Source organism: Anomalospiza imberbis, chromosome 25 (genome assembly GCF_031753505.1).
Source record: "Anomalospiza imberbis isolate Cuckoo-Finch-1a 21T00152 chromosome 25, ASM3175350v1, whole genome shotgun sequence".
NCBI lineage: Eukaryota > Metazoa > Chordata > Aves > Passeriformes > Viduidae > Anomalospiza > Anomalospiza imberbis.
In genome coordinates, this window is record NC_089705.1 from 6,868,210 (window position 1) to 6,881,499 (window position 13,290).

General features: G+C 63.3%; 1 protein-coding gene across 3 annotated transcripts; it reads right to left on the bottom strand.

The window, feature by feature from the left end:
* Positions 1-3,670: 3,670 nt before the first annotated feature.
* Positions 3,671-13,039, bottom strand: FGR (FGR proto-oncogene, Src family tyrosine kinase). Of its 3 annotated transcripts, XM_068172399.1 has the most exons (14): positions 13,023-13,039; positions 9,023-9,083; positions 8,547-8,799; positions 8,350-8,452; positions 7,984-8,082; positions 7,725-7,828; positions 7,505-7,654; positions 6,918-7,082; positions 6,396-6,551; positions 5,779-5,958; positions 5,596-5,672; positions 5,365-5,518; positions 4,645-4,776; positions 3,671-4,413 (listed from the first exon to the last, which is right to left on the bottom strand). In XM_068172399.1, exons 3-14 carry the CDS (start codon positions 8,785-8,787, stop codon positions 4,205-4,207), a joined length of 1,770 nt encoding a protein of 589 aa, XP_068028500.1. In that variant the 5' UTR covers positions 8,788-8,799; positions 9,023-9,083; positions 13,023-13,039; the 3' UTR covers positions 3,671-4,204. The 3 variants fall into 3 exon arrangements, with proteins under 3 accessions (XP_068028500.1, XP_068028499.1, XP_068028498.1); XM_068172398.1 differs by lacking the exon at positions 6,918-7,082 and having other exon boundaries at positions 13,023-13,038; XM_068172397.1 differs by lacking the exon at positions 6,396-6,551 and having other exon boundaries at positions 13,023-13,038.
* Positions 13,040-13,290: the final 251 nt, after the last annotated feature.

Genomic DNA, 13,290 nt, shown 5'->3' on the forward strand with positions numbered 1-13,290 from the left:
GCTCCCACTGTGCCCCCTCCCCACTGCCTGAGTTTGCTCTGTCACTCGACCGTTCCCACGCCAGGAAACCTCCGTCCCCAAATCCTGCTGCTCCCCACAGGTTGCTGTCACAGATGCTGCTGTTGTCAGTGCACAGCTCTTCCCAATTATCTGTTGTTTTTCCATGGAAAAAGGTGACTGGTGCTGAGCTGTTGGGTGATTGCAGATAGATCCATCTGTGCCTCAGTTTCCCCTCTGAGGGGACAGAGCCTGCAGGCCTGGACCAGCAGGCTCAAGCCTGGTCAAGTCTAAACCCACATTTTTGGCCATTTTCCACTGTTGTCTGGCCGTTGCTGCCGCGGAGACGTGGCTCCGGTCCACGACCGACCCAGGACTCTGCGGGTTCTGCCAGTCCCTGGGAGCTGGGGCCAGGGGGCACAGGGACAAACCCCCGCCTGCTGTGGGTGGGGATGGCTCCTTCCCGGTCACGAGCAGCATCTGGGGGCGAGGGGGCCCCCGGGGAGGGCGGCGATGCTGCGGCTGCCTGGTGCCAGGGTCTGCAGCGCCGGCCATCTGCAGCGTCCCCACACCTGTGCCCTGGCAGCGGCTGGGCTCGCTGGCTCCAGACCCCCCTGCCGTGCGTGGCCCAGGCTGGCCCAGCGCTGGCAGAGCGGCCAGCCAGAGCCGGGCCGCGTGGGCTGGGCAGGGGACGCGGGCGGGAGCGGGGCGAGCAGGGCTCGGCACGAGGGGGACGAGGGTCCCGCGGAGCATCGGGGGGACCCGGTGGCGCTGGAGTGACCCTGGGGTGCAGGGCAGGGCCGGGGCAGTGGTGCTGAGCTGCTCTCCGTCCCCTCTGGAGGTGCTGCAGCTGCAGCGCTGCGGGGACCAGCCAGCCGGGAGGGGAAGGGGCCAGAGCACAGCCCCCAGCTCTGAGCTTTGCTCTTCCCTTCAACCCCCAGCGCAAGCTCTGAAGCAGAAACAAGCCTGCGGCACCTCTGGAGGGGTCCTAACCTCCTTCCCCCACCTCCCCATCGCTGCTGGCCCCGGGGCGGGCCCTGCGGGGAGCTGCCGGAGCTCTGTGAAGGCGATCCCGGGCGCGGGGGCCGGCTGTGCCCACCCTCAGTCCTCCCTCCACCCCTGATCAATACCGTTCAGCATTAACATAAAATCGATGCCCCTCCCCTGCCCAGCCTGTGGTCACCCGCAGCAAAATCCTTTAAGCCCCTCACCTCTCCTGCGGGCACCAGGGCTGGGAGAGGGGGAGGACGGAAGGATGGGGACCAGGACGGGGGTCCCCCCCTTCAGCCCCTTCACACAGGCACCTGCAGTCTCGGCCCCCACTCCCTATCCCCAGGAGCTTTCGCAGTAATGACAGCAAAACGGGGGACACACTCTGCTGGCACGAGTGGTTCACAGGGATTATTACCACGTGGAAAAGCACGAGGCAAGTACACACGGCTCCTGACCCACTCCTGCCACTGGCACTGCTGGGGACAAAGGGCCTTGGCTGGGGACATGGAAGGGTGGCATCATTTCAAGTTGGGAGCTGGACAGAGAACGATGGCATCAGCCCCTCTGAAGGCATGAGCAGGCAGGAATGGGCAGGAAAGGGAAGGAACAGGGCAGGAATGGGCAGGAACAGGGATGGAGCTGGGGCTGGCGTAGCTGGAGCTCAGCACACCAGGGCCCATCCAGAAGCACCTCTCAGTCCATTGCTCCCTGGATGGGTTTGGGGTCCCCATGGCCCCCCAGGCCAGCCCCGGCCTATGAAAGCTCCAGCTGCCGTTAAATAGGGACGTTAATTACTGGGGATGAACCACAAACGGACCCTGCCCAGCACCAGTGGGCACAGACTGGGGACTCCAACCCTGCTTTGTCCCAGTGCTGTGCCTGGGCTTGGACTGGGGTGCTCCCCTTGTCTGAAGGGCTTTTTGTCCCCCCAGTGGTGGAGGGGGACAGCACACGTCCCCGTGGCCGTGGGGACAAGGGACACCCTGCGTGGGTGAGATGTGTGTGCCCCACCCAGAGGGAGAGTGCATTTGGGGCGCTGGGTGGGTGCCAGAGCCTGTGTGTGCCAGATCTCAGGGGGTGACAGTGACAGTGCCGTGGCCGTGGGGTGCCCCTGGCTGTGTCCCTCAGGGTGCAGCCCCAGGCGTGGGTGGCCAGAGCCCACGGCCACAATCAGGCACCAGGGCTGTGCCTGGGGCTGCCTGGTGCCAACCACGTCCTCTCCTCCTGTCCCTGCCACACAATCTGCTCTGTCCCCCCAGCCCTGGGCAGCCTGCCACCCTGCCTGGTTGAGGGCCTGGCCTTCCCCAGGGATTTTTCCCTGGAATGGGGAAGCAGGGAAGCAGCCCTGCTCCACTCCACCTTCCTGCGCCCGGGGGATCGAATGCCCTTGTAGGAGGTGGGGTGAAGCAGGAGCAGTGAAGATGCCTGGTGGTACCCAGGGATGGTGGCATGTTCCCAAGCCTCCGTGTATGTCCCCAAACACCTCGGCATATCCCCTAAGCCCCGGCTATGTCCCCAAACCCGCCAGCATTGGCCCCTGCCCCCCGCCCCATATGCCCAGCATTTTCCCCATAGCCTGAGCCCCCCTGACTGGGGTGGGGGCCAGTCCCTCCTTCCCATCACTGCTGAGGAATTCATTACCGGCACAGCTGGGCCCTGCTGGGGAGGCCAAGCTACAAGGAAAATTAACCTCTTCCTCCCCAACCTGCCAGCACAGGGCCCCTCCCTGTCACAGCTGGCAGGAAGGGACAGTCCCCTCCTGGGGAGTGCTGGGGGGCTGCAGGGTGCTCTGCATGGGGGCAGCTTTGCAAACCCAAATGCTTCCTAACCCAGCGTTTTCAGGCTTTTATTTGCAAGGGAAGTTGGTGTGTCCCCTCCCCACACGGCCTTGGGGGCAGGGGGGATTTTCTCTGCTCACCCCCTTGGAGGAGGCCCCTCAAAGCTGTGCTCTGGGGCTGGGGGATGTGAGGGGGCATCACTCAGTCCTGGCTTGGCTGAACTTGGAAGCCCCCCACCCCCTTCCAGGATGGGTGCTTCTGCCCCAAATCCTCAGTGTCGCCCCCCAGCTCTAACCACCCCCCAGTGCTTATGCCCATCTGGGGCAGCTTGTCTCTCTTGGGGCGGGGCAGGGGCAGAAGGACCCGGGCTGCCCCCAGTTTGTTAGAAAGGTTTTATTTCTCTGTATTTACAGACTCCGTAAAAAAAATAAACAACAAATCCCTCCCCTGCCCTTCCCTCCCCACCCCCCCATGGCACTGTCCACCCACAGCCCTGCCCTAGGGCTGCGGGGGCGTTACTGGCCAGGGGGCACAGGACTGGGACCCACTCAAGAACAGCAGTGCCTGGAGGGGCAGCAGCCAGGGTGGCACCCTACATTCACATTGGCACACGCTCCCCCCAGTCCCCCCTTAATTCCTGCTGCAGAGGGCTGAGCCGGGCTGCAGCCACGACCTCCCCAGGTGCTGTGGGGCTGAGCCCATCCCGTACCCTCGTCCTGCCCCCGTGGGGCAGGAGGGAACAGCCCCTGGGGCAGAGCTGCCCCCAGCCTGCCTGGGCCCCCCCAGGACTCCTTGTGTCCCCCCCGTCAGGACGCCCTGTCCCCCCAGTGCAAGCTGAGGTGGGTGTATGGCTTTCAGGACTTGGCTCTACTATAAAGCAGAGGAGATAAGGCCGTGGACAAGGGGGCCCCCCAAATACTGGGATCCCTTGGTGGGGTCGATGGCTGCTTGGGGGAGGCATATAAAATCTTATAAATTAAAGGAGATATAAAGGGAGGGAGGGTTGAGATGACCTCCCACAGGTCAGTGCCAGGACTTTGGGGGGGCTGAACGCCACCCAGCTGTGCTCCCAGAAGAGATTGGGGCTGGCATGGGGAGTTCCTCCAAGCCCTCTGCTACTCCGTGGGTCTGGGGGTGTCTGGGGGGTTCACGGGGGTTCCCCACAGTCCCCCCTGCAGCCAAAGCCCTTCTCAGGTTCAAAGCTGGGTGTGAAGGCAATAAAGGGAGTGGGGGAAGGGGGGAATGGGGTGCACAGTTTTGTCTTCTCTCTGAGTCCAGCATCCTTGTGCAAAGCCCTGTGTCCACCCTGGGCACCCTGAGCACCCCCCAAAAGGCATTTTGGCGGGGCAGAGACAAAGGAAGCAACCACCTCTAAAGAAAAGAAAGAGATTCACCCCAACGTCACCCCAGAGCTTCCTGGGAGTGCCAGCACTGGGTCACTGGTTGTCCCCAGGCTGGTACTGGGGCTCGGTGGCAGTGAAATAGTCCTCGAGGAAGGACTGGAGGTACTCGAAGGTGGGGCGTTCCTCGGGCTCCCTCTTCCAGCACTGCACCATCACCTCATGCAGGGATGGGGGGCAGCTCCCCGGGCACTGCATGCGGTACCCCCGCTCCACCTGCTCCAGCACCTCTCGGTTGTTCATCCCTGCGTGACAAGGACTCTCCTGCTCAGTGACAGCACCCCCATGGGACGAGCCAGTGGGGAAACTGAGGCACACAGTGGCATTGCCCTGTGGTTTGGGTAGGAGCCCAGTTTAGCACTGAGGCCTCTGATGGGGAAACTGAGGCACGGGACAAGCCTTGCTGAGAAGGGTCAGCCCCTGTCTGTGCCCTGCCCAGCCCACCCCAGGGGTGCGCCTGCCCCAGTGGGCCGTACCTGGATAGGGCACGCGGCCTTTGGTCACCAGCTCAGTCAGGAGGATGCCAAAGGACCAGACATCCGACTTGATGGTGAACCTCCCAAAAAGTGCAGCCTCTGGAGCCGTCCACTTGATGGGGAACTTGGCACCTGCAAAGGGACACAGGCGAGCCATGGCTGGGGCTGCACCTACACCTAGAGTACCCTGCACCTGGTGCACCCACATCTGGGGACAGCCCACACCTGGGACATCCCGCACCGGAGGCAGCGTCACCTGAACCGCCCCGTACTGAGGGTGTCCTGCACCCGGGGTACCCTGAACAGGGGGCACCCTGCACTAGGGGCACCCACCACCCATGACACCCTCTGCCTGGGGCAGCTCACACAGGGGACACCCAGCACCCAAGGCACCCTGCACTGGGGATACGCTGCACCTGGGGTACCCATCCCTTGGGACAGCCATCAATCAAAATACCCACGCCCTGGGGCACCTTGTCTCCTGGGGGCACCCATTCCCTGGGGCACCTATCCTCTGGGACACCCATACCCTGGGGTGATCCAAGGTATCCACCACCTAAAACACCCAAAAATTTGGGGTGTCCGTCACCCAGGATACCCATTCCCGGGCGCACCATCATTTGGGGCATGCACCACCCCGGCCACTCAGCCCCGGGGATGAGTGATGGCCATCTCCAGGCTAAGGGACACAAGAGGGGGACGCAGAGCGGGCGTTCCCACCCTGCCGCGCCGTGTACTCATCGTCCTCGATGAGGCGAGCGAGGCCGAAGTCAGCGATCTTGCACACGAGGTTGTCTCCCACCAGGATGTTGGCAGCGCGGAGATCCCGGTGGATGTAGTTCATCCGCTCAATGTACGCCATGCCCGCTGCAATCTGAGGGGGACGGAGCAGCTGAGACCCCTCAGTACACCCCGGGGTGCACCCCCTCCCTGTACCAGCCCCCCCAGTACCTGGGCAGCCATGTCCACCAGCTGGGGCAGCTTCAGGTAGCGACCGTCCCCATCCTTCAGGAAATCCAACAAGCTGCCTGCAGGTCGAAGGAGTCGCCATCAAAGACCCCCAAAACCCAGGGGTGCCCTCCCCTGTGAGCGCTCCTGCCCTGGCACCATGCCCATGCAGTGCCCCCGGCTCACCCTGGCTCATGAACTCGGTGACGATGTAGATGGGCTCCTCCGACACCACGGCGTAGAGCTGCACCAGCTTGTCGTGCCGCAGCCGCTTCATGATCTGAGCCTCCTCCAGGAAGGCCTCAGGGGACATGGTCCCTGGCTTCAGCGTCTTCACTGCCACCTTGGTGGTGCCATTCCATGTCCCTGGGTTGGGGACACGGAGTCACGATGAGCCCAGGGGACAGCCAGCCCAGGACAGACGGGTGTGTGGATGGAGAAGTGCGTGGGTGCATGCTTGCATGCTTGTGTGGATGGATGGATGGATGGATGGATGGATGGATGGACGGATGGACGGACGGACAGATGGATGGACTGATGGGCAAGGAATCAGGGCAGGGCAAGGAAGGGATCCCTTGGCGGGGATTGTGATCCCACTGCATTTCACCCAGGACAAGAAGTTCCCCTCACTCCAGCACCAACCTCACCCCATTCCCAAACCCTTCATGGATTCCGTGCCAACTTTCAATCTCCCCCACACAAGCGGGTACCACCTGGCACCCTGCGATGCTCCCTGCCAGGACAGAATAAAGCTTCTTCTGCCCCCTCTGCTCCCCACCCCTGGCCGGCTGGGCCAGCCTTACCCATCCACACGTCTCCGAAACATCCCATGCCAAGTTTCCTGTTGAGGGTGACGGATTCCCGTGCTATCTCCCAGGCGTCCTTAGCTAATCCCAGGGTCTGGGGCTTCACAGCAGGGCACGGGTGGGTGAGCAGATGGCACAACCCGTCATTGTACTCTGCGGGGGATGAGGGGCAGGCAGGGAAGAGGAGGGAGGGGATGTGATGGGATGAAGGCAGCATGCATGAGTGGAAGAAGCAGGGGATGCCGGAGGAAGAGGATGACGAAGGTGGGACCCCCTGGCCTGGTCCTGTGGTCCCATCTGCACTGGGGGTCTGCTTGCCCATGCAGAAGTGACATGGGCACCTTGGGACACCCATTGTGAACCCAGAGCAGGACGTGGAATAATTCCTCATGCCAGCAAATAAATCGGTGTTGCTCAGCCTGTCCTGGCAGGCGTGAGCTTTTCCCAGTGGGCTGCCAGGCCTGGGGGTACCCCCATGTCCCCCCTGCCTCTTGCCCTGGCTTGCCCACCAGGCCCTACCCATCCAGACTTCCCCGAACTGCCCATTTCCCAGCTTCTTGAGGAGCTGGAGGGACTCGCGGGGGATCTCCCACACGTCTTTGGTTTTGACTGAGAGGTCGGCCAGTTTGGGGGTTCCCTTGTGGCACGGCACAGCCAGGCGGCAGCACAGCCCAGCCGCCCGCTCTGCAGCACGGGAGCAGGGGGACAGGAGTCAATGTGGGCACGGACCCCCAGCAGCCCTTTGCTCCCCTCCCACCACCCCAGGCATCACCAAGGCTCCTGTATCACCCAGTCACCCCCAACATACAAATGCACCCCCCTCCACCTGCCCCAGGGACAGCTCCGCACCCCCTCGGCTGGGCTGGACCCCCAGTCCCCCCAGCTGCACCCAGGGAGTGGGTCATGCCCACCCACCGGAGACAACGGGAACTCCCTGCACCCTGGACATGGAAAAGGGGAGACTCTCGGGGAGTGCCCTAATGCCACCCCAGAACAGCCCCCTCCTTCCCCAGTTCAACCCCGTCAGCCCAGTCTCTTACCAAAGGGTCTTCTGAGCGTTCCCTACCCCTCCTATTGCCCCCCTCGTGCCCCTCACCCCACCCTACCTATATAGTGCTGGACCAGCTGCTGGACGGTGTTGAACTGGGCACGGGTGGTGATGTAGTACCCCCCGCTATCCAGTTTCCGAATCTTATAGTGCTTCACGTGGTCTCCCTTGGCCTCGTCCCAGTCCCGGATGGAGAGGGAGTAGGCACCTACGTGGGGATACTGGTCAGGGAGGGATGTGGGGCACAGCCCCTGGTGTCCCCACCCCTGTCCCTGTACCTTTTGTTGTCTCACTCTCCCGAATGAGGAAGGTGCCTCTGGAGTTGCCGTGGCACAGGAGCTGCCGCTCCGCATCTTTGCGCCCGATCTTCCCAAAGTACCACCTGCCACGGTGATGGGCTCAGGGCCAGGAAGGCACAGGAGGGGACCACGGAACCCCCATGCCATCACTGCGGCACTGCCGGGGCTCACAAGGACACCTGGGCCTGAGGCAGGTGGGGTTGGGGTTTGTCTCCATCCCTTTTCCCCCGCTACTCACTCTTCTGCCTGGATGGAGTCCACAGGGGCCACGTAGTTGCTGGGGATGTAGCCCGTGGCTCCCGAGCTCAGTGACCTGGCCTCCCACCAGTCCCCCTCCCTGGGCAGGGAAACAGAGAACGTGGAGGAGGAGGAACAGATAGACAGACTCGCCCAGCGTGAGACCCTCCTCACCCTGCAGGCAGCACCGCCGGACCCGCTCTCCCCCACCCATCTCTGCTGAGACCGCTCAACTCACGACACGTGGCCCTGGTACTGAGTGAGGGAGCCCAGACAGAGATGGGTCCCCAGCCTGGGTCCTGCGGGGGCTACCCAGGGCACCTCCCCGGGGTGCTGGGGGTGGCAGGAGGTCCGGGGGGGGGCTCACGTGTTGTTGATGATGTGGAATTTCTCCCCTTTCTGGAATGTCAAGTCATCCTCCGTCCTGGCCTCATAGTCGTACAGGGCGATGAAGAGCGTCACCCCCCCGCCTGTGGCACACGGAAGGGACCACGGTGACCCCAGAGTCCGCAGCCCGGGGGTGCAGCTGGACTCCCCTCCCCATCATCCAGCTTCCCTGCTGACCTGTGATGCCCCCGCTCCGCGTTGGCAGCACGTTGGAGGTGAAGCCCCCCGGCTCAGCAAAGGACGGGGCCGCGGGCACCGCGGGCCCCTGGAAGTTGTTGAAGTCGGGGATGCGGGTGAAGACGGCCCCTGGCTGCGTGGGGTCGGGGTCGTACTGGGAGGCGGGGGGCTGGAGGGAGCCCCCCTCGCCCCCTGCCTGCCCTTTGCCAGCCCCCCTCTCTTTGCAGGGCACACAGCCCATCCTGGCCACCGCCTGTGGGACAGAGGGTCCGTGAGCCCCGCGCCCCCTGGCAGGGGGCACACATGGGCACCGGGGCACACATGGGGAGAGGCACTGGGTGCACCCTGCCACCCCGCAGCTCAGCACACTGCACAACAGGGGCCACTGGGGTCCCCATGGGCACTGCCAGTGGCACTGCTGCAAGGAGGGCTGTGCTGCCCGGGGACCCCACGGCACCCGTGGGTGCTCCACTCACTGCGACGGCTCCTCAGGTCACTTCAGCTGCTCCATGTCACTCCAGGGAGGAGAAGAGTCGCCTGTGGACACCAGGGAGGGCATCAAGTGGGGGGCAACAGCCTTGCATGGGTTGAAACATCCTTGCCATGGGCCATAACACCCCTCCATGGGATAAAATACCCCTGTACAGGCTGCAACACCTCTGCATGGACTGAAGCACCCCTTCCAGGGCTGATACACCCCTGCACATGCTGAAACACTTCTGCCGAGGGCTAAAACACCCCTGAATAGATTGAAACACCCCATAACAGGATGCAACACCCCTGCCATGGGCTACAACACCTCTACATGGGCTGCAACACCAACGACGTGGACTGCAACACCACGTGCATTGGCTGTAACACCCCTGCATGAGTTACAACACCCCTGCACACACGGAAGCACCCGTGCACAGGCTGTAATACCCCTGCATGAGCCATGACAGCCCTGCATGGGCTGCAACGTCCCTTCACAGGCTGCAGCCCCCCTGCATGAGCTAAATTGATCTGCATGATCTGCAACACCCCCACAAAGCTGCAACATTCCTCTGAGGGCTGCAACACCCCGGTGTGGGCTGAAACCACATCCTCAAGCGGGTTTTTCTCTCACTGTGTCCTCACCACCCTGCTCACGTCCTTTCAGGGCATCTCATGCCTTTCAGGGCGTCCCCGAGGCTGAAGGGGAGCCAGAGCCAGTGGGAAGGAGCCCCCAAAGCGTCCCCATCCCCACACCTCTGCTTGGTGGGGAGTGGGTGTTCTGGGGAGGAAGGTCCCCGCTCACATCGCTGCGGTCAGGACTGGCTTTTCTGGCCACATGTGGTGAGAAGGTGTCACAGAGGAGGAGGAGGAGGAGGAGGAGGAGATCAGACCTCTCCTGTCATGGCTATATGGAGACGTCCATCCCCAGCCCTGTTATTGCCCTGGCTGCTGGGCAACCACCCCCACCAGTCTGCCCGGTCTGCACCGGGCAATGCACTCCAGTCTGCAACATGCCTCTGTCTCCAGCTGAGAGCAGAGGGAAGGAGCAGGAAGGTGTCCTGTCCTCTGCACTCCAGTGAGCAGGAGGAGACAAAGGTTTTGGGGTGGATGAGATGTTTCAGGCAGATTTTCCCAATTATGGTTACTGATTCCCTTGATGTTGGAACCCAGGGCGCAGGGAATATTTCTCTCTAAAACTTAGTTTTGTTTGCTGCTTTGTTTCTTCTCTCTCAGTAGGGGTGGAAAGAGCCCAGCTCTCCCCTTCCATCTCTGCTTTCCACACTGGTGGTGTGGCAAGGCCGCAGCCATTGCCGACAGGGCAGCATTGCCAAATCTGAGGAAACTTGGCTGGTTGGGGATTTTATTCCTGATGATAATTAGTGGCTATTTAAACTGATGAACAACCTTGACTTTCACAAACCCTGGCCCCCCCGGGTGGCAATCACCCCCCCACCACATTAAGAAACTTCCCACTTTGCTGAATTTCAGTGCTGACCAAGCAGCGGAGCTGCCACAGGTGCCAGCAGGGACGGCGATGGCAAGGAGCATCTTCCAGTCAAGAAGAACCCCCCTGTACCACAGCATCAAGGGTTTAGGTGATGTGCAGCAGCATTGCACCCAGGCTTCCCCTTCCCTGTGCACCCAAGAGCCCCCTGAGCTCACCCCGGGGTGGTGCAGAGCCATCCCCTCACACTGTCCGTGGGAAGGGGCCGCAGCTGGTGCCACGTCCGATGGTTGTGTGGTTGTGTCTGGCTCCAGCTTTCCCAAAAGGAGCTGCTTGGAGCCGGGGAGCAGATGGCAACTGAGCCCTTCCTGCCCTGGCTCCCCCCCACCAGTCCCGGACGAGCTGCCAGGTCCCGCCCCGCGCTGAGACCTGGCCAATTCGTCACCCCTGTCCCGCCGGGCAAGGCTGGGCACGGAGCAGCCACAGCCCCGACTGCCCATCCATCTGTTCCCCAGGCCCCGGGGACACGGGGCAGCTCAGCCCCATCCCCAGCTGCTAGACAGGGCACAATATCCCTTGCACACCCAACTGTCACCCCACACGTCACCTACAGTGCTGAGGTACCCCTGGGGTCACCTCCATCCCCTGCATCCGCTCCCCTCATGGGAATAACAGCAGTGGAGGAGTCAGGCTCTGGGGGGTGCAGCCACATGGAGCCATGTGGGGGGACTGGGAATGCCACACCCTGTCCGTGGGGACAAGCCATGGTGGCATTTGCCAGGCTGAGGGGGCCGCGACGCCCTGGGCAGGAGGTGGCTGCCAGAGGAACTCACACAGCAGCTACGCAGTGGGAAGAGGAAGCAGCGGGAGCACGGTGTGGGGTGGGGGGGAGGAAGAGGATGGTGCTGTGGCCATCAAGGGGCCACAGGACTGGCAGGACCTCACGGCCTGGGGATGGTGACAGCTGGGAGGGTCAGGCAGGGATGACAGCAGGGCTGCAGTCCCCTGGGTATCCTGGATCCCTCCATGCCTTGTCCCACACTGTCATCCTGCATTGCCCCGTGGTGACCCGGCTCCTGCTCCCTGGGAAGAGGAACCGAGAGGGCTGCACAGCCCAGCCTGGTGCCACCGAGGTTCCTCTGTCACCCTGTGGCTCTGGAGCTCCCTGGTCCCAGCAGGAAAACTTAGGCACGAGGCAGCTGCAGCACAGAAGGGGAAGGTGGCTCATTAGGACACAGGACCTGGGGCTGTGTCACCATCCCATGTCCAGGACCCCACAGACCCGGGGAGGGGACAAGAGGCCACAACTGCCTGCCCCATCTGCTCCTTGTTCCAGCTCTGTGGTAGGTGGTGGCGTGTCCCTGCCCCTTCCCGACTGCCCCCAGCCCCAAGGCCACCCCGATGATACCTGGAGATGGAGCCCTGCTCCAGCTCCAGTCCTCCCAGTTCACCCAGTGCCTGGTGAGTCCCCTGTGGCTCCCAGTGGGAGCAGGTTCCTCCAGAACAAGGGGTGCAAGGAGGGATGACACCCCATCCCCTGCATGCCCACAAGCAGGGCTATTCCCTGGGATGAAAAATGAAGCACTTGCCAACCCCCAAAAGTGATCTTCTCTGCAAGCTCACCTGTCAGCCACCAGACCCATGACAGAGGGGTCCCCTTGCCCCCCTCCCTGGCACAAGATGCTCAGTAGAGAGGGAGCCCCCCTTCCCCAGCCTTCCAGTCCCATCGCTGGCTGGGAAAGCAGGATTTCCGCTGGAAGAAGAGCAATTCCCGGATCCAAGGGGCTGCAGGGGCGGAGGGAGGGAGCCAGCCAGGGCTCCAAATACAATGTCCCGGGAGGAGCGGGGTGGGGAGGGAATTGTGCAGGGCAGGAAGCAGCGAGTTCCTGTCCCTCCTTGGGACACACCAAGGATCAGGGACGAAGCAGAGCTGCAGGGACCGGGGGGGAGCATCCGCTCCGGCCAGGGCCTGAGGCCCCTGCAGTTCCCCCAGCCTCAGCCACGGAGAGCTCAGCCTGCAACATCGCCCCGGAGCGCTGCCTGGGCTGGGAGCCCGTGGGCACCTGCAGGGACGGAGGGCACAGGTGTGTGCGTGTCCCCCAGGGTGCCGTGTGCTGTCCCCTCCCCAGCCCGCGGGCCCCGCACGGTGAGGGCACCGTGGATGGCTCCGCAGGCTCCCCGACGTGGTGTCACCAGCAGTTAGTGCCGGGATGGTGAGCTGTAGCTGGTGGGTGCCCCCAGATCTTCACACGCACACCGCAGCCCCCCAGGATGCTGCTGCTCCCCAGGATGGCGAGGACGGGGGTCTCCTCCCACCCTCCCGCATTTCCCAGGGAAGCAGTGAGGGCACAGTGAAAGCAGCCCCCCCCCAGCAGACCCCACCAGTGTCACGGGACTCGCTGTCCCCACAGCTCAGTGGCCGTCTCAGCCGGGACCCAGAGCCACCCCACACATGGAGGGGGCATCTCTCAGCAGAGCACGGCAAGGGGATTAAGAGACCCCCCCGCTGGCACAGGGGTGAGCCCCCCACCGCCCTGCACCACACAGCGCACACGTACCTCCTGCCGTCAGCCCTCCTGCTCCGGCTGGCATGGACCCCCCGCTCGCACGGGGCTCCCGGCGGGACCACCGGCTGGGCAGCACCGGCAGCCCCCGCTTCGGCCAGCGCTGGGGGTGCCGGGGCGGCAGGCGTGGGAGAGCGGGAGCGCCCGGCCGTGAGCTTCCCCTGCCTCCTCGGCGGCTTTGGCAGCCGAGCAAGAGCTTCCCCTCCCCTCGCCCCCCCTTCCTCCCCGCGCTCGCAGCAATGGTTCATTGTACCAGCCAGCC